Source organism: Leptodactylus fuscus, chromosome 1 (genome assembly GCF_031893055.1).
Source record: "Leptodactylus fuscus isolate aLepFus1 chromosome 1, aLepFus1.hap2, whole genome shotgun sequence".
Lineage (NCBI taxonomy): Eukaryota > Metazoa > Chordata > Amphibia > Anura > Leptodactylidae > Leptodactylus > Leptodactylus fuscus.
This window is the reverse complement of record NC_134265.1, coordinates 228,708,407-228,729,920: the sequence shown is the minus strand read 5'-3', so window position 1 is coordinate 228,729,920 and position 21,514 is coordinate 228,708,407. Positions and strand designations below refer to the sequence as shown.

Below are 21,514 nucleotides of genomic sequence, written 5' to 3'. Positions count from 1 at the left end.
TATTCTGCGGGTCGGTACGGTTACGGCGATGCCTCATTTATAGTATTTTTTTATGTGATACTAATTCTGCAGAACATAAACACATTTGGGGACATAAATCAGTGATTTTTGCATCGCCACCTTCTGAGAGGCGTAACATTTTTATTTTTCCGTGGACAGTGTTGGTTGGGGGCTTATTTTTTGCGGGACAACCTGCGCTTTTATTGGTACTATTGTGGGGTGTATATGACTTTTTGATCACTTTTTATAGCATATTTTCTAAGGTGAGATGGTGAAAAATCACTACTTCCGGTGGGTTTTTTCCCCCCGACGTTTACCGTATACATTAAATATTATTTCAGTTTTATTGTACAGATTGTTACGGACGCGGCGATACCAAATATGTATTGTTTTTATTAATTTTTAGGGTCTTTTTTACATAACTCATTTTTTATAGAAAAAAGGAGACTTTTGGGGCTTTATAACTTTATTCATTTTTTTCAAAAGCTTTATTTATTTATTTTTCACTTTTTTTCACTTTTTGTTTCACTTTTTTATGTGTCCCTCTTAGGACACTTGATTCAGCAATGATTTCATTGCTGAATCAGTATTACAGGCTGGAGACACAGGAGAAACAGGCTGCACGTGTCTCCAGTCTGTAACAGGAAGCCAAGCGATGTAGACGCATCGCTTGGCTTCCTGTCAACGGGGGCAGGATCAACCAGGTAACAGGGGGCTCAGGCAGTCTGGGGTCACTGGCCAGACCCCAGACTGCATGTTTTGTATATCGGCACCCTCCGATCTCGCCGCGGGGGGTGCCGATACCGCCGGCACCATCACGGAACCGCTTCAGTTCCGTGATCATGTTTGATCACGGAACTGAAGGGGTTAAAACCCCCCAATCGGAGACCCCTCCGATGGGGTGTTATGGAGCAGGGTCTTAGCTGTAAGATACAGCTAAGATCCGCTCCATTCACGTCGGCACTGACAGGGAAACCTTCCCTGACTGCCCGACGTAGTTTTCCTATAGGGCAGTCAGGAAGGACCTGTCAGTGCCGACGTAGATTCCCTATGGGCCGGTCGTTAAGGGGTTAACTTTTAATTATCTACAAGTATAGATATGATTATGTACATGGGAATACCCCTTTAACTTTCACGACAATGATTGGTTAGTAGCCAAGCATTGTGGGAACGAACGTCAGACCTCGGTCCTGCCTAAAAAGATCGGGATCGGAATTCCGATCACGATCATGAAATTGGCTCAATCACTGATCGGAATCTGATCTTTTCCAACCCTAGCCTGCAGCATTGATTTAGTACTGTTTCTTCTTTAGGACAGAAGGATCTTCAATTGAAGGAGGGAAAAACAGTGATGTTCGTAGTACATCATACATAAGCTTCAAAGTGTTTTTAGAAAAAATGAAATTCATGGAATCTGCCTTCACTTTTAGTATTTATATCTATTATACTATGAACCCATTGGCTATTGGATAATATCAGTATGTGCAGCTTTCATAGGCTCTATTGAGCAGAGCTGGACTCATTCCTTGTTCTAGAGATCTGCACTACATTCTAATGACAGATTTCATGGGAAGGCTCGAGCACATGTCCAACAATAAACATTATATTAGCTGAAAGTTTTCCTTGTTTAGTCCCATTTTCCATGGTGACTGAGGGAAAGTGTTTTCTTTACATGTTTCTGCAGCTGAGTTGAGATTTTAACAACACCAGTTCTGTTTTTGTTATTATATATATCTTTGGGAGGATTATTTTTCATGTATAAAATGTGTAACATAACATATCTGGCATATTTCTCTCCAGTCCTCCTTTTACTGGGCCAGACCAGATGATGATCTACAATTTAATTCTCCATGGTATTGAGAAAGTCGAGTTTCATAGAAAAATAGCCAGACGACCTGAAGATCTGATTCGACGCCTGTGCAGGTAACATGTGGATTCTGTCTTATGATTAATATATACCCTATAGAATGGCAAAAATGGAATTTTTACACATATTACAAACATAAATTTATGGAGAGTACCTCTTTTCATGCCAAGAAAACAATACCGTAAACAGGGCAAAATACTTATCCAATGATTCACAGGGTCTCCTCTGATTGTAGTTGTTCTTTTTTTCTCTAAAAATATTAGCACACAAATAGTCCCCCCTCCAGTAATTAGTGTCACACATAATACCCTCAGAAATAATTGGGTGCATCAATAGTGCTTACATACTAATATTGCTCCCACAGTGTTCCCCATTATTAATAGTGCTTCCAATACTAATTATGCTCCCCTTGGATGCTCCCATTGGTAACAGTTTGCCCACAATGTCACCAAAGTAATAATTCTCATACCTCAATTTCTAATAGTGTCCCTACTAATAACAAAATGCTTCATAGCATGTCCCCATAGTGCGCCAATAGTATTAATGTGACTATAGTAATAATGGGCCTCCAGTGTGTTCATATAGTACCTCAAGAATAGCAATGCTCATTATCATGCTCTGTTAATAATAGTACCTAGGAACAATCCACCTCCAGATTATCCACATTGGTAATAATGCTCCACATTGCCCCTCAAAAATAATATCGTCCCTATTAATAATAGTGCCCCTCATTGTGCCTGTATAATAATAATGCTGCCCTTGGTGCCCCAACAGCAATTATATCATAATAGTAAAAATTCTTCCTCAGTGTGCCACCATTGGTAATAACATCCCTGATACTGCTCCCTATAGTAAAAAGGCGTCCGTGCCTTCTATGAGGCCATTCCATGCCACCATCCATGATGTGGTACAATCAGGCTCAGGCATTGCAGTGTTATCCTTACTCCACCTGAGAAGCCATTTCTTTCTCACATAGCCTAGAGACCTAAAGTGGCATATGAAGAGAAGAATGGCAGGGCAGGGAACATTAGGCTCCTGTGCCCCCACTGCAATGATCAACTTTATCAATGCAAACATATTCAGTTGATTGTGAGAGTCATTCAGGGTACTACACAAAAGATCCAGGACTTGTTCCAGCTTTTTTCTCCTAGCAACAATCTAGGTTTTGGAACTGCTGACCATGTATCATCTATGTATCTCAACATTTTCAAAACACCTACAATCTTCTGCACCTCTTCCTGCAACTACTGTAAGAGCTAAACAACTAACCCTCAGCTATAAAACAGCAGCCATACCTTTCATTTTATACTAGTCACAAGAAGATTTTTCACAGGTTTCATGTGAATCTGTAGAAAAGTGGAAGGGTGTTCCATTACATGGTATATTTGTCACGAGAAGCATTACGTCTAGGGGAGAATACAGTCTTATACAGACAGAAGTGTAATTTGAAGTTCCTGAGCCCCAGTGCATACAAAATCAGTAATGGGGCTCTCCCCAATATTACTCTAGTAAGCAACTCACAGTAGTGGTATATTTTATGTGGCAGAAGGACCTTTTTGTCCCTCTCAGGGTCCAGAGCCCGGTATCAAAGTCCCTGTGTACAGAGACACTATGCAGTATCAATTAGAGTGCCAATTAGGGTCCTTGTAGAGCTGTAAACTGTCCATGCACATGATTGAACTCTGAAGACAATACATGCTTTTTTCAATGTACTGAATCCATTTTGTTCACTTTACTAGGACTTAAAGGGATTGTCCACTTTATATTTCTTAAATTTATTTCTTTAAAGAATGGGAAGTCATGTGATTTTCTAATATACAGAGTGATTCAAAAAGAATGGTGGAAAGTTATAGTCTCAGTATTCATAAATAAGAGAAGATAAAAATTTATTAACATAAAAACACACTATAGATCAAAAGTTTATCTTTACACTGCAAAATTTTGATGTGATTCCCATTGGTGATACAGCAGTTGTCTGTGGCATAAGCCATTCTTTTAATATGTACAGGTAGCAGTGGACAGTGACAGTATCCTTTGTCCTCTTCCAATTGGACCTGCAAGTTAATGCAAAAGTCACTGTGTTTTGTTTTGTCATCTGGCTTTTTATGAAGAAGATGTAATCTATATGGATTACAACACAGCAGAGGGATTTAAGGTCGAATATCTTTGATGAAGTATAAAAAGACCAGGCAGGAAGAGAAAATGTCTATTTTGTGGGGAGAGATTAGAGAGATAGAGAGTATTTTACAATCAGAGATAGTAATAATGCATAGATTATACAGTACTAGCATCTGCCCGCAACTTCGTCTGCAGGTTGGTGTGGGCGCTGAGCCGCTTTTCTTTAGCGAAGTTGTGATGGTTAGGATCCGGCGTTCTGGCGACAGCCCCCCTTGGGGGCCCGCACCTCCCTTGCTTCTCGCCTGGCCGTGCGGCTTCACTACTTAACCCCTGCTCCTGGCTACCCCCTCTAACCCGCACACCTGCCCCCTTCCTCTGCCGCGCCCATGCCCCTGCTCCCCCTGGCACCCCCGCACCCCCATCCCATGGCCCCTTGCCATCTTGAACCCCCTTCCTCCTTGGAATCAACAGGTTCGTACTTAAAGGGATTCTATCATTAAAAAAAATATTTTTAAACTAAAAGCATGTCAGAATAGCCTTTAGAAAGGCTATTCATCTCTTATCTTTATTTTGAAGGTCCATGTCACTGTTTTTGAATTTTGTCTTCTTTTTTCATTTTGGGGATATTACATCCTGGGAAATACATTTGCATATTCTTCATTATGGTAATTGTGCTTATATATGTCATGGGTATTAAAGCTGCTAGAGCCCTAATTTATCATTTACCGCTTGTAAATCTGCCCAATTGTGTGGCCATTAACAAGTTGTAAGTGCTAAACAATAAATGAACAGTCTAATAGAAAACAGCAGTCACCTTACACAGTCGGCTCCACAGCTCAGCCATTACATGTGTCTTTACCTCTACCGATATGATGGTGTTATTGGAATTGTTTTCTTCACAAGTGGGATAGATCCAATACTAACCCAATATGGCTACAGAATTTTGTTCCCTCAACAGCCCATGAGGGGTAGCCCACTAAATGGACTTTTCAATGAAGGTATTTTGCAGTAAATAAGCCACTTGGAAGAATATAACTCTAAAATACTCATTTTCAACCTATATTGTAACATTTCTTATAGAGTAGATCGTATGCACCACAATGACTCATTTGGAAGTTGGAAAACTATTGCGCCTAATATTTCCTATATGTCAAACATTCTGAATGGCCCTATGTTATCAGTTTGCTGACATAGGCCCATCCACACACTAAAATCCATGGAAATTGCTATAAAGAAGCTTCAAGTGTAAATAATGACCTAAGGCAGTGAGTGAGAAATTAGGTCATTAGGTCTAGAGAGTGAGAAATTTGGAGACAGGATAAAAGGAAAGCTACATTAGCTATACAACAGTGGGATTTACATAACAGCCTTGCTGCTATGTGTTAACGTCATACTCTACACAATGTGGAAATGTTTGGCAGCCATATAGTTACCGACCACAAATATTTAATAAGAAACTGCAGCTGCTTGAGTAAATTTAAAGGAGGGACAAGCTTGCGATGTTGTCTATGTATACTGTAGAGAATGTCATTGAGTCTACGCTTTGCAAAGTTATATATATGGGTAGAATTATAGGTACCAGGGCCTAAGCAAATATTTCATCAATATTATATCTTGCTTGCTATAGTCATTATCTCTTTTGGTTCACTTCCACGACATCTTGAGCACAAGTGCAATGTGTAAGGCTAAGGTGCTTAGGTTTACAATACCAGCAAAGTAAATGAGATGGTTAATCCCATCCACACATTGCCAAAATAAAAATGCTCCAGAAAAGCAGCATGTGAAATTTTAATACAAAATAAAGGGAAGAAAAACTGAAGAGAAAAATGCAGCAAAAACGATGCAGAAAAAAATTTGAAGCAATTCTGCTTTTTAGGTGCGTTCCGCAACATGGAGCCTTGGCCTAAGTAGACACTAACTTTTTCATAAATCAATACTACAAGCAAACATCATAGCGGCTAGACTTCACAAACTAGCTCAGAGAGAGTTTTAGGCTAATCAAGCCACAGCCAAAAATCGTTGTGGAAAAGGCAGCGGCAGAAACACATTGCGTTTTTTTCCGCAGTGTTTTTCACAGAAAGTCCGCAGAGTTTTCCTGTTGACTTTCTGCCTCTATTTCACCTATATGGAAAACACCAGTGTTTCCTCAGTTACAATTGACATGCTAAGATAGCAGTATTGAAAACGAAGCCTTTCCATTGTTGATTTTTTTCTGCAGAGTGTGGATGGGATTAGCCAGAATCCCATTCACTTTTTAGGCACTGTTAAGCGCAACGTTTTTTGCTGCAGCTTTTTCACAACAGCTAAAGTGCTGCGTTTTTGTGATATGGGTACCCTGGGAAAATTAGAATCTGCAGAGGGGAAAAACTGCTAAAAAATGCCGTATATAAGTGATTTGGTGGTCAGAAATAATTTTACTGATAATGTACACACTGAGCTATTGATTTATGCAGCATTTGTTGAAAGGTTAGGTGCAGTTAGATATTTAGATATATCCTTAGCCGGGGGATGTGTTTAATAGAAATTGAATTACACAAAAGAGTCTAGGTGGGTATATAGAATGCCATCTGTTAACCCTGGAGGTTTAAATTAATCTTTCAATATATATATATATTTTTTTTACAAATTTTCATTGGAAATTTTTTTTTAAAACATTTGTTAAATTCTTTTTTACTCTCATGCTCTGTGTTCTTGATGGCAATAATTAATAACTCAATAATGAATTATATTATGTATTACATACCGTATATATATCGCGTACAAACCAACCCGAATATAAGCCGAGACCTCTAATTTCACCACAGAAAACTGGGAAAACTTATTGACTTGAGTATAAGCCGAAGGGGGGAAATCCACCATTGCGGATAAAAAGTCTGGTCATGTGCATTACAGCTTAGTAACTCCATGAGCCTCATAGTAATATCAGTTAACACCATCATGTCCCTCATACTAACCCCCTGTGTGCCTCACATAAGAGTTACTGATATGTGGGACCAGGGCCGCCATCAGGAATTTTGGGGCCCCATACAGCCTAAGCATCTGCCCCCCCCCCCCCCCGCCGCCATTTTAAAACTACTTTATTTTGCGACATACCAATTAGGTAAAATATGCTACGTGTGAAGGCACCTATAGAGAGCCAACACCATCTATAAGAGCCCTCCTAGTAAATTCTCAGGGCTTTTTCACATTGCTTTTTCCCTTGCCGGGATACGTTGGTAACCAGTCAGAATCAGCTGTCAACTTATCCCTGCAAAAAAGGGGGGCCTGCAGTTCTCCGTGCAGGGATAAGTGGGGAGCTGATTGTGACTGGTTACCAACGTATCCCGGCAAGGGAGGTCAAAAACGCAATGTGAACACTCCTTTAAAGTAAAAGTCCCACCCCCAAACAGGCTGCTATGCTAGTAGCATAGCAGCCTACATCATTATTAATACAAAGCACACATAGCTTTGGAGCTATTGTGTGCTTTGTAGTTCCCCAGCTAAAAACTTATATATTATTGCCCCAGTTCCCTCTCCGCAGTGCCGCACACCCGATGCCCCAACAATCCCCCTTCCCCCCCGTCCACCTTCTAACATCTTTCCATTGCCCCCTGTACCCATACCTCCCAACTTTTGAAGAACCACAAGAGGGACAAAATGTGTGGCAAATTTAGCCCCACCCACTGTTATGTTGACTCCACCCATTCTCATTAATTTTTCATGTGCCCGCACACAGTATAATCCTCCTACAGTCACCCGTACATTATATGCCCCCTCTATCTCTCCCCCAGCTTCATATACACCCTTCATCTGCCCCCAGTTTCATGTCTCCCACCCAATCTCTGCCCCCAGATTCATGTCCGCCCATCCATTTCTGCCCCCAGTTTCATGTCCCCCCCTCCATCTCTGCCCCTAGTTTCATGTCCCCTCCCTCTCTGTCCTGTTTCATGCCCTCCATCTCTGCCCCCCAGATTCATGTCCCTCCATCTCTGCCCCCATATTCATGTCCCCTCCATCTCTGCCCCCATATTCATGTCCCCTCCATCTCTGCCCCCATATTCATGTCCCCTCCATCTCTGCTCCCATATTCATGTCCCTCCATCTCTGCCCCCATATTCATGTCCCTCCATCTCTGCCCCATATTCATGTCCCTCCATCTCTGCCCCCATTGTCATGCCATCCTCTCCATCTCTGCCCCCATATTCATGTCCCTCCATCTCTGCCCCCATTGTCATGCCGTCCTCTCCATCTCTGCCCCCAGTGTCATGCCGTCCTCTCTCTGCCCCGTTTCACATTCCACATTACACTGACTGACTTACCTTCTACAAGCCAGTAGCAGCAGCGGCGGTGAAGCGAGGAGCTGACGCATGTCAGCTCCTCGCTTCAGCCGCATATGTGTCAGCAAGAGAGGCACGCAGCGGCGAAGCGAGGAGCTGACCTGTGTCAGCTCCTTGCTTCAGCCGCATATGTCTTCAACTCAGATCTGCGTCCTCTGGGTTAACTGCTATTAATGTGAGACACATGGAGTTACTGAAACTAAATTAATAACTCCAAATGCCTGATATTACTAGGAATAGTAACTCAGCAGGTCCCTGAGTGTTTTACTTTCACTTTACTGTAGCTTCCTCTCCTCGATATGACAGACATCTTCTATAAGACACAATGAATCCTGCACTTAATGGCCACTGACTTATATGCAGAAGTTACTTTCTAGTTTCTACAGGACCTTTGATGAAATCACAGTCACGTGCCCTAACATGACAAGCCAATCATAGAGCAGTAGCACTAAAGGACCTCCCCCTTTGTTTAATTTATGCAGGTCCTTCAAGTTTCTGTGCTCCGTGGACCCTGACTCAAGTATAAGCCGAGGGGAGGCTTTTTTAGCATAAAAACTGTGCTGAAAAAGTCGGATTACATCTATAAAATGTGACATACACTTATCCACTATCTATTTAACAACTTCAGTCCTAGCACAGGAAATAGTTTCTACTGCTAATGGTTAATATACTTTTCAAGTAATAAGAATATAATATTATGCTTTTAGTATAAATATTGTTTCATATTGAGTCATTAATCTTTTTTTTATAATATATTACAGTGCTATTAAACTATGTTGTGCGAAATATATGTTGGGTGGAAAGTCAGGTAGTGTAGGGACAGAATAATGATGGATAGCCTATCTGCTGCTTGACACAAACTTTAAAAGGTCCCCCCCACCGAAAGAAAAAAAAAAAAGAATGCACACCTGAATATCTGGTTGCGTGATAGGGCCTCCCCTAATTAGGACACGCCCCCATTGGGAAGATCAAAAAGTCCCCTTATTTGTCCCCCATATAACACCCTCTTATTTGACCCCTCACTATATACAACCTCCCTTTTTTGAAGACCATAGCACAATACATGGTCCCCCCTTTTCTGGACCCACATACAGTATATAGCTCCCTTTTTATGCCCCTCTCCCACGCACTGTATGACCCCCTTTTTGCTCCCCACATACAGTATATACAGTATATGACACTCTTTTTTTTTTTGCCTCACAGTATATGACACTGCTTTTTTTGCCCCCCCCCCCACAGTGTATGACCCCTTTTTTGCCCCCACACAGTATCTGACCACTTTTTAAGGCCTCCACACAATATCTGATCCCAGAAAAGACAACAGTGGAAACAATCATGTTTTTTTCCACAGCATTTTTCATGGAAAGTCCGCAGAGTTTTGCTCTGAGGACTTTCTGTCCCTGTTATACCTGTATGGAAAATATTAGTGTTTCCGTAGGTATAACTGACATGCTGTGATTTAGAAAAACACAACAGTTTTTCACCTCGGATATTTTTCTGCAGTGTGTGGATGGAATTAGCCAGAATCCCAAACTCCATGGTTTTTGGCGCAGCATTTCTGCCACAACCAAATCGCACCATTTTCACAACATTGGGCCCCTGCCTAAATAAGTGTTTATCCATACACTTATACATTACTCTTCACTGGATAATAGGGTCTCAGTAAAGATTAATACTTTCCTACACCTGCTTTTTTTTACTATATGTTTTAATGGCACAATAAAAGCTTATGATGTTTTTTTTTTTTGTTTGTTTTTTTTGTTGTTTTTTTTTTTTTTGGGGGGGGGTTACTTTTTTGACCCTCCATGCCTTCTTCTTCCTCTCTTTTCCTTTTCTCTAATAATAACTGTGTTTAATAGACAACTCTTTACTGAGTTTACCATTCTGTAGGATAACAAAAGAAGTAATAAACCTTACCAGTCCCCTGCTACCCCCTTCATGATTCTTTCCGAGCTCCCACTTTTCTAGTGATGATGTTTGGACACAGCATGTAACCACTGCAGCCAGTCATGGGCCATAGTAGTGACCTCAGCAGTGTCGACTGGTGGCAGTCATGTATCCACACCTCAAGTTTTCGCTGGAGCCTGGCAAATGGACATCAGTCGGGACCAGGCTAGCAGAGGCTTAGTAATTTCTGTATTACTTCTTTTGATATTTTATATCATTTTTAGCTGTTGCATCTATAATATGCATCTACTACTGATCTTTGCAGTTCTACTTTATTTAAAATGAAGTCAAGTAAAGAAATTGCAAAAAATGTTTTTCCCCTAGATATTGTTCACTTGTATGGCATTAACATATTTTTTTTATAATATTTTACAGACAAAATCCTGCAGAAAGACTTGGAAACATGAAGAATGGAATAGCTGACATTAAAAAACACAGGTTTTCCTCTAACATTGTTGTACAATTTTCCACTGTTTTCAAGATCTCTGCTTGCTCTCTTTCAATAGAATGGATAAAAATCTGTCATGATCATGTGATTAGAAGACACATGTCCTGCACTTGTGTGGTTATCACATGAATAAGACAAATTTTTATGCACTGCAGTACCATTTGTTATGGTGGTGCTTTAGAAGAGGATTGCAGCCAATTGACTATATATTGCTGTCAGCTACTGCTTGGCTAGACGTAAGTAAGCTAAAAGTAGAAGGAAGAAGACATAATTGTATCATTTAAAGGGATTCTACCAATAAAACCCTTTTTTTTGTGTGGATAAGACATCGGAATAGCCTTTAGAAAGGCTATTCGTCTCTTACCTTTAGATGTGATCTCCGCTGCGCCGTTCCTTAGAAATACCGGGTTTTACCGGTATGCAAATTAGTTCTCTCGCAGCAATTGCGTGCATGCGCAGTCGGCTCTACTAATGTCTCACTGGCAGAGCCAACTGCGCAGGCGTTGGAGGTGACGCTGAAGAAAGACGACAAAAGAAGGGGAGGATCTAGCCGAAGATAGAGGCGTCACTGGAGCCTGTTCTCGAGCAGTAGTGGGGACACCCCCATCGCTGCGAGAGAACTAATTTACATACCGGTAAAAACCGGTATTTCTAAGGAACGGTGCGGCGGAGATCAGATGTAGACGAATAGCCTTTCTAAAGGCTATTCCGACGTCTTATCTACAAAAAAAGAGTTTTAATGGTAGAATCCCTTTAAGGAAAGCAAGGTTGTACTATGAAAGTAAACAGAATTTTACACTTGTAAGCCTTGAAAAGGATATTCAAACTGATCCAAATTTATATATCAGTATACATATTTTGTTATCGGGCTCCACAAACTGTACACATCCCTGCTTTTTACTTAAGGTTATAGTTGACATTCATACTGTTATCTATTCTTCTGATCTCCTAATACTGGCGAGAGCTGTCTATACAAGCACTTAAAATTTGGATCTGTGTCTAGGTCTGGGAAAATGAAGATATGTATTGCACATTTACCGTGAGGCCTTTTCTAGGTGTCAAAAAAGAAAATGTGTTTCTCCTCTTTTTCATACATGACAATATCTTGTTGGCTTTGGCAGCCTTTTCCAATCCCTTGACAGAGAAAAAACATCCTGCTATGAGCTTACATAATACTGTATCATCAGCAAATTCCCAGACACTGTTTTGGATGCCTCCAACTAAGTCATTAAGTAAGCGAATTCAAAGGAAGTGGAAATATACTTTATAAATATAAAAAGAGATCCTGTCATATAAAACATCAGTCTTTGTGGTCATCGTGTTGTAGACCAATAGGATTGCCATATAGTGATATATTCATGAGAAACAATTCAGTATAACTTTTTAATCTCTACTCATCTATGCTAGGAGTCATGTGGGTTATCTTGCTAGGTGATTGTCAGCTTTCTTTGTATATAGTTATACATGAAGACTGTCAATCACTGGCTATGACCACCCACTGGACTTCCAAGCATAGAAAAACAAGATTTTAAATAAATAAAATAGCATTAAAAGCCAGGCCCCACACATAATGTAGATACAGAGATTTGGACGTTGCGGAAATGCCATGGAAAAAAACCATAGTGTTTTACAGTACATGCAAAGTGGCTAACCCCATCCTTACATTGCAGAAAAACAATCTGCAGCGGAAATGCAGCAATTTCGAAAACGCCTGCGTTTTTGTAAATCGTAACATGTCAGTTATAACTATGGAAACATTGGATCACGGGTTATACGAGGTTTCCGTATACATAGAAGCAGAAAGTCTTTCTGTGAAAAGTGCTGCAGGAAAAACTGCAATGCGTTTCCGCCATGGTTTTTCTCGCAACACTTTTGGGGCCTTTCTTTCCTCCTACTCTACAACGTGCCGTCTGCACATCAGACACCATGTTCAATGTGATGGAATCCCTAAAGCCTGTATACAGTGATAAAAAAAAATAAATAAAAAAAAAAAACCTGTTAGGAGTAAGTGTTACAGGGTGTATAATAGAATCTTACTCCTGGCAGTTAAAAATCATATTTTCTTCAAGAGACATTCTCACTTCTTATGTTTATGGCATATCCAACTCTAGGACCTTTGCTACAAGGGGACAGTTAGATTTGGGTGACAAAATCTGATAATGAAAGCTCTCAATCATTTCATTTTCGGCTGGATGTATAATTCATCTAATTCTGTTTTGCATTTCAGGTGGTTTAATGGTTTTAACTGGGAAGGGTTGAGTTTGAGAAATCTTCCGTCACCTTTAAAACCAGAGGTAAAGTCTCAATGATGCTACCGTGTTTCCCCGAAAATAAGACAGTGTCTTATATTAAATTTTGGTCCTAAAGATATGCTACACCTTATTTTTGGGGGATGTTATTTTTCCTGCTCCACCTGCTAAACAGCGTTATCTTGTGAAATGAACAAGTTCTTACCCATGAGATAGGTTTGCTGGGCAAAGAACATATGAAGTAAAGCATTACAGTTGCTGCTGTCTTCAGGGAACGCTGTGCACAGTGTTCCATGTGTGCACAAGAGAGCCTGCTGCTGCCGCCGCTGCGCTGTGTCCGTTGTCCCTGTTGCTGTGGGATGAGCTGGGAGAGTGAACACCCTCCTCCCCGCCGCATACAATGCTCAGTGTATGCACAGCGGGCCTCTCCTAGCTCATCCCACAGCAGTAGGGACAGCGGACACAGCGCAGCGGCGGCAGCAGCAGGCTTTACTGTGCACACACGGAACACCATGCACAGCATTCCCTGAAGGCAGAAGTGGTGTCAAAGCTTCGGGTGGGGGGGAGGGGCATTGCGGGTGTGACGGCATATGCAACGACTGCTAGACCACTACGTCTTATTTTCAGGGGAGGCCTTAAATTTCTTAGCCTATAAGAAGCTGCATTATATCATATATTCGGGGATGTCTTACTTTTGGGGAAACACAGTAGCATTAGCAGTTACATTTTAATGATATATATATATATATATATATATATATATATATATATAACAGTATATATAAATTAAAAATAGCTTGAACTTTATTCTCCTGAAGCTGTTTATATTCACCAAATAATGGAATTATTTTAATCAAGACTATTTGTAGAGTTGCCTAGTTTTTTGTTTGTTTTTTAGATGCACCAGAGCAGAAAAAACTGTCAGACAAAGTACATATCTTTAAAAGTACATTTATATAATGTATGGCAAAGTTTACAGCTTTTTAGAATGCAAAATCCATACATTAGCATGACTTATACTTTGCTTTATTTTCAACCTCTAGCTTGATGGACCCACAGATCACAGCTATTTTGACAACTATCCACCGGATGATGAAGTACCCCCTGATGAGATGTCCGGATGGGATCAAGATTTCTAATAGAACTTTCTGGAGGACGTTGGTTGTGAAATATACCTTCCCTGCAGTATTGTTATTGACCACAATATTTATATGGGCTTCTTAGAACTTTATATAGTTGGCAAAGATGGATTATATTTAGAAGGTGACCTGTTTGTTGAGGTGGGCTGCAATAGTAACATGTATCAGAAAACACGATTCAGAATGTGTTCTAATAAGTATTTATAAATGGCAGGAAAGCCAAAGCGAACCAGAAAGAGTCCACCTATTAAAAACTAATGGTATTTGGAATGTAATGAGTGACATGTTGCTCCCCATCTGCACAGGAAACTATCATTCAGCATGATTCCCCTGCACTGCCAAGGAAAATCTAATTTTTTCTATGACCTTAAGAATATACAGCCTGTGCATCTGTAAAATAGCGACATTTATTTATTTTGTTTACTTGTATAGCACCATCGTATTCTGCAGCGCTTTTACAGATATTGTGGTTACTGTCCCATATAGGACTCACAATCTTCATTCCCTCCCTGTATGTCTTTGGTGTGTGAGAGGAAACTGGAGTACCCAAAGGAAACCCACATAAACTCCTTGCAAATGCTGTCTGTGGCCGGATTTGAACCCAAGACTCCAACGCCACATGGCTGCATTGCTATCCACTGATTCACCATGTAACATGGAAACAAATTTCCAATCAAAATTTCAATTTCAATCCAAATAGCTGCTGAAGTAGGATTTGCATGTCCTGGTTTTCTAAACTAAGAATATTGTTACAATGGAGTTTTACCTGTTTTTTTTATTGCCTCACATTGAATTATAAAATTATAGTTGGAACACTTATTATCTATTGCTGACATTATAATACAATGACAATCAAATATCCTTGATAACATACATAAATATGATTTGCCTCAACAAACAGTATGATGGAGTATTGTGGCAGACTATATAAAACCTCAACAATATTAACCTACAATTATTATTTGCGTGTGTGCCATCTCATGAAGGTTGTGGGAATACATCATTGTCAGTCCAGATTGGTACATCTGCTCTATACTGCCATAGACCACATCCGATACAAGTGTATGAACCAGCATCATTAATATAAATTAACTCATGATGCCAAACGGAGATGGAAACTTTGCCTCCAGTTCAAGTAGCATTTTTATATAACGACAGACTGTGGTAGCAATGGCAGTAACTCAGCATTTGTAAAAATCTTTATTACACTAGAATGCATTTCCTAATAAATTATACAAACGTTTATAGTTGCTTTATTTATAATGTAGCACTACACAATGAATAATAGGCTTCAACAAAATGCATTCAAAAACAATAAATATGAGGTTACGAGAGTCCTGACCAAATGAGCTTACAATGTAAGGCAGTGGTCTTCAACCTGTTGAAAAAATTCTGCCAATATCAAGGCATCGTTAATCTACTCTAGTTTATCATTGATGTATATAATATAAAGTATTAAATGGGTTGTCCTATCTTAAGGATCCTATCTATACTGGTAGCTTATGTAAATTGAAGACTTTTCCTAAAAATATTGCTTTAGAAATTCTGTTTTGTTCTCCTGCTGTGTGCTCTTATTCCTCCTAAAACCACGGACGTATAGGACGTGATGCCACTTATTCTCTGTTCTGCTGGCAGGACAATCCTTCAGCTAATACACAGATAACATTGAGTCCTTTCTGTACAAGCATCTGCATATTATCTGATCTGCATAAGTGTTGTGAGACTTCTCCAGCCGTTTAGCAAAAGGGGAGGGGGGAGAAAGGAGAAATACAGGAAGTGAGATAAAAAGACCTCAGCCAGACTGCTGAGACACTGAGATGGGAAAACCTCTTTATGGACAGACAGCATAAATGGCTTTATGATTTATTGAGATTTACATTTAGAATGTATAATGCACACATATAAACATCACTATCAAAGTGTCACCACTTTTTTTTTTTTTTAATAATGTATTTCCTTGTACTGAAAGCTAGAAAAGTACAATAAAGCTAGAAGATAGCACTAGAAAAGGTGAAGATGAAAATTTGATGGAGATACCTATCAACATGCAAGCTAAAAGCCTCATTGTAAAAGTAAAATAAAGTGAAAAAAAAATCCAAGCAAACAAAAACATAAATAACTTCAGCAAATATAAGATATAAAAGCAAACAAAGAGCATCTTTGGGTCCATTCACACGGAGTAACGTGCCGCGTGACCTGGCACGTATACGGCGTGTGAGATTTGGAGCGCCGTAAAAGCTCCCATAATAATGTATTAATTTAGTGGGTCTAACTACCGTACATTAAATTGTAAGCTCTAGTGGTCAGGTCTTTGTATCCATTCCATTAAGTTAGGTTCTCACCAGTGTGCTGCCCTCTGTTGTTCGGGTTCGCATAGGAACCTGAAAGAGGGAGAGCCCATCCTTGAATAAAGCGGTTACTTGTGAACTCCATAGACTATCACTTTAAAACGAGCAGAGAGAAAAGTCCTCCATACACGACTTTCCTCTCCGACAATTTTAGATGGAATCTGTGGTGGAGTCCCCTATGGAGACTCCAACACAGATGTGAACTTAGCCATAGATGTTTATATATTTTGTACTACAGTATATTTATTTTATATTGCAGTATATATCTACCTGTGTACCATAAGTGGTACAGTTATCACACTTGTTTTCTCTGAACATTACAACATACTCCTGTTTAATGACCAGAAGTACAGCTCCTCAGCTTATCCCATTCACAGAATATTGATATCATAAGCAGCAGCTGCATTCTGCACACTAAAGGTGTAACTGAAGCCAATGCAAAATATATAGCACCCCTCCCAACTACCATTTAAAACAATGGTGTATTCTTATACGGCAGAAGTTCATTTGGCCACCAAAGCATCAGGGACTGGATGCAACTATCCATGGACATACTGTAGGGCAGTGATGGCGAACCTTTTAGAGACCAAGTGCTGAAACCCACTAATTTATTGCAAAGTGCCAACATGGCAATGTAACGTTAATACTGTGCGGATCCACAATTGTGGACAGTTACAGACCTGCAAAATACAGTTGTGTGAATGGGGCTTTACAGAGCTTTCAATGATAAAAACAACTTTGTACTGAAAGGTAGAGCTTTGCATTTGGCACTTTTGAATAATTAATATTCAGTATTTACATCGCACAGGATCTGTTTTATAGTGACCGTGCAATGTTATTATAGTTGTACTAATATTATGTCTGCTATAAAACAGATACTGTGTAATATAAATATTGAGGAGACCCCACTCAGTACAATTTACTCCACAGTGATTCCCACACAGTACAATTTGCTGCACAGTGGTTCCCACATAGTATAATCTGTTTCACAGATAGGTGCCCACAGAGAAGGCACTGAGTGCTACCTCTGGCATGTGTGCAATAGGTTCACCACCACGGCTATAGGGGATGCAGAGTTAGCAATTGTTACCAGGCTCTGGAGTCTGAGGGGGCTCAAAGGCCTCTCAACATTGTGAGTAAACATTGAAAAGTAGAGGCACCATTGCAGAATTGGAATGTAGCTCATAGCAACCAATCACAGCTCAGTTCTCAAAGTGCTGTAGAGAAATGATAGCTGAATTGTGATTGGTTGCATTGGCCAGTACCTCAGTGTAGCACAAGGTGCAGGCATATACAGTGGCGGCCAAAAAAAACGCACCATTTCACAAAATGTAATAAGTGTAGCAAAAATGATTTCTTGTCTTTTTTCATTTCTATCCTCTTCTCTCCTGATGAGTATTTGGCAATTTTGTACATGATGTCACGTGACATTTTTCAGTCGATTTCATAGTAGGAGGTATACATATTATCTGCAGGGACTCAATTTATACGCATCACATACATTTCACAAAATCCACTGGTGGTGCTTTTTTTTGGCCACCACTGTACATGCTAGATTTCACTATTAATTTGTATCACTGGTGGTTTACACGCAACATATTCAGCCTTCATAATTAAAAACATGTCATATAAGCATATTATGGAAATGAATATTTAGGTAAAGAACACCTAATTCATAAAATCATGAAAGTATAAAACTTACTATAGGTCAGCTGGAAGCAATAAATGTAACATGAGGTCTCACAGCGGGGTTCCTCCATCTTATGCTACTGAAGGCAGCAGCACAGACCTTTTAAAGATGTCTATTTCTTTCATCCAATTGTAGATATATGCAGTATTTCCCCCAAGTATATTCTATTAGATTGAAGATATTAGATATTGGTGATATGTGTGCCATGCATAAATAATTGATTTTGGAGTGCAACAATTGCGGAATAACAATAAAGAGTAATGGAAGTGTGGACGTAAAGATAGGGAAATGCTCACACTCAGTCTGGTACTGTATGTATATTCCAAGAAATCTCCATAAGGCCATAAAGCCGCAAAATCACGGCTGCAAAATAGCGCCGCGTGTACGGTACCGGCTCCCATTGAAAACAATGGGAGTGTATACGGTCCGCAAATCCTCCCACGGCGTCTACGTACCAAATGACGAGCCAGAATACTCCGCGTGAACCCGGCCTAAGGCCTCATTCAGCAGATAAATGCGAAAAAAGTGGCCTTCTAGCTTGTGCTGGGCTCAGTACACCAACTCTTTAGAAAAGTGTAGTCTGCTTTGCTTTTCTATAGGTTTTACTAAAGAAAGTAACACTATAGAGTATATCACTGTACATATCAAAACTTACCAAAGTGAAAAAAAACACCTGTGTTGTGATCACACCACGTTTGCTCCATTCTTCAGAAGGACACATATTTGAACAAAAATAGTATATATATATTTTTTTACCATAAAAGTATATTGCATTCAGTTACATATGTTTTTCAAATATATTTAAGGGAAAAATACTTCTAACTTAACTGTAGTTTATAAAAAACGTGGTGTGAAGTTAGCCTTAAAGTGATACTCTGACCAAAAATAACATTGATAAACTGGTGCCATTATGATGAGCAAATAGCATATCAGATATTTTACTACCTTAAAGGGTACCTCCAATTATATTGTCACTTGGAAAGCGCCATAGGACAAGGAAAGCCTGTCCTGCAAAGGAGATTATGGTCCGTGTCTTGGCTATGTGGCCACCTGCTATCCTTACTCAACACTTTTCGACATGGACAGCAGCATGACTGGAGGTATCCTTTAATGGTTGCTCTACTATTGTACACATCCATGGCCCTACGCATCAATAAGGATAGTGTTTTAGAATTAGAATTTATAATTCTTACAACAGAAGTAGTTAAAAGTACAACCCTTATGAAATAAATACTAGGCAAGTACAGTCACTGCAGCAGCTATGAGGAACATATGAAGGAGCAGGTGGAGTATTCAGCTTCAGTCGGCGGGCCCAACATTGCGAAAACACAGCATCTTGCCTGTGGCAAAAAAAGATGCGTTTCACAGTACCTGCAAAGTGGATAGGATTCTAACTAATCCTATACACACAGTGTAGAAAAATTGCAGCATGTCAAATATACCTGCAGAAATGCTGCAGTTTTTCATATAGTTTGTAATAGGAGCAGAAAATCCAGAAAGGAAAACTCTGTGAGGGTGCATTCACACTACGGATACGCTGACTGATACTGAACGTGAAAACATGTTTAGAATCAGCGCGTATAAAGCAGATCCCATTCATTTCAATGGGAGCCGGCATACGAGTGCTCCCCATTGAAATGAATGGGCTGCTTTTTTCTCTACGAGCGCTCTCATTGAAGTGAATATGAAGCGCTCACGTGTACGGCTCACTCTGCTCATTCCAAGCCATACACGCGAGCGCTTCCCATTCACTTCAATGGGAGCGCTTGTAGAGAGCTCCCATTGAAATGAATGGGATCTGCTTTATACGCGCTGATTCTGAACGTGTTTTCACGTTCAGAATCAGTCAGCGTATCCGTAGTGTGAATGGGCCCTCAAATTGCAATGAAAAACACAATGGAAGAAAACACAATGCGTTTTCATGTTTTTTCCGCAGAGTTTTTTAGCTGTGTTTCGCTACGTGGGGCCATTGGCCTTAGTTTAGTTGTATGTAAGCACACAGGCAGGCAGTCAGTGCAGTCGGAGCAATGTTGAAGTACTGTAGTGTTGCGACTACCCCCAATAGGTACATATCACTTCTGTCATGTGTGGGTAGGTTAAGAAAACTACTGCTGCAGCACTATTGTCATTTTCCTTTGGGACCATGGAAGCAGGGGACAAAAAAAAACTTGAAAAAGAAGTGTTAAATGCCAAAAGAATGTCCAGTTTTTCATAAGTTTATTTTTGGGCAAAGAATCACTTGAATAACAAGACTGTAACTAGCTTATTCTTGACACATAGTGGTCTAACAAGGAAAGGGAAACAACATACCTATGGTAATACATTCTGCATTCTTGTACAGAAGCAGCAGGCAGATTTATTTTGTGTGGTACAGTATAACAAAATTAAATATGCTTTATTTTACACATTTTTTCATCATGTCCATTATACCATTTGTTTACGCTATTAAAAAAAAGTGCTGGTTAAAAAAAAATAGAAAGATCAACAGTTTCCAATTATGTTACACAAACTTGTTAAAAACCACTTTCGATAAAGTATGTCTTCAAATTATTTACATTTGCTATCATGCAGTGAAGAACTCGCCATATTCCTCCAGAGCTTCCAATGGGCAACTCTATCAATTCCTGTCCATTCTATGGCAACAGATATGTGTAAAAGACCCAAGAAATGTAAGGACTGTCTATATATAATATTTCTATATGAAAAGAACATCATAGCTAAGAGCACACTCAGAGTCTGAAGGCACTTTACAACTTCATCTGTTTATATTTTTTAGTTTTTTTTCCCGGTAAAAAAATAAATGCGTCTTTGGAAAAGTCATAAGAGCTCCTACTTTCTGCAGAGCTTATATTAGACAGGAGCTTATCTTCATGAGTCCAACATGCCAGTTTTCACTGTGGTCACTGATCTGTCCATCATGACTTGCATGTAGCAGAGGTCCATCACCAGTGTTTAGAATCTAGATTCTTCTGCATTGCTGTCCCTGGTAGATTTCAATATTTTACGAAATTGTATTTTGAAAGTGCAAATATGAAGATTGCTTTGGACGCTTGTGAAGGTTTGAGATGTTATCTGCAGGCACAAGACTCCACTGTCATGTTGGGATATACTTTGAGGACTACATTTTTGTTTTCATCAAAAAAGAGAATGCTGAGAGAAGACATCTTCTCTGGGACACAACAGGGTTCTGGGATACCAGGAACGACTCCAACAGCACGCACAATACTCTGGATAGTGGCATGATTTGATGGCTTCAAAGACTGTTGAAAAAGAACAGACATTTATATAGGACAGATATGCAAAAAGTCTAGACTATTCGATAAGTCAAGTAAGGCTGGGTTCACATTGCAGCCGCTGTCCACCCGGGGGTTTACATCGTAAAATCTCAGGGG

General features: G+C 39.8%; 2 protein-coding genes across 3 annotated transcripts in view; one reads left to right on the top strand and one right to left on the bottom strand.

Annotated features, from left to right (window-relative positions):
• PRKG2 (protein kinase cGMP-dependent 2) overlaps positions 1–14,084 on the top strand; it is a 118,426-nt gene extending 104,342 nt beyond the window's left edge. For both annotated transcript variants that reach the window (XM_075283801.1, XM_075283791.1), the window contains exons 15-18: positions 1,801–1,923; positions 10,624–10,686; positions 12,924–12,990; positions 13,989–14,084. In XM_075283801.1, the coding sequence (XP_075139902.1) occupies positions 1,801–1,923; positions 10,624–10,686; positions 12,924–12,990; positions 13,989–14,084 (349 nt within the window). The remainder of the gene's footprint in view (positions 1–1,800; positions 1,924–10,623; positions 10,687–12,923; positions 12,991–13,988) is intronic.
• A 6,245-nt stretch (positions 14,085–20,329) lies between these two features.
• Positions 20,330–21,514, bottom strand: part of BMP3 (bone morphogenetic protein 3) — a 45,907-nt gene continuing 44,722 nt past the window's right edge. Inside the window, exon 4 of the mRNA XM_075283896.1 lies at positions 20,330–21,382. Within this exon, the coding sequence (XP_075139997.1) occupies positions 21,191–21,382 (192 nt within the window). The 3' untranslated portion in view covers positions 20,330–21,190. The remainder of the gene's footprint in view (positions 21,383–21,514) is intronic.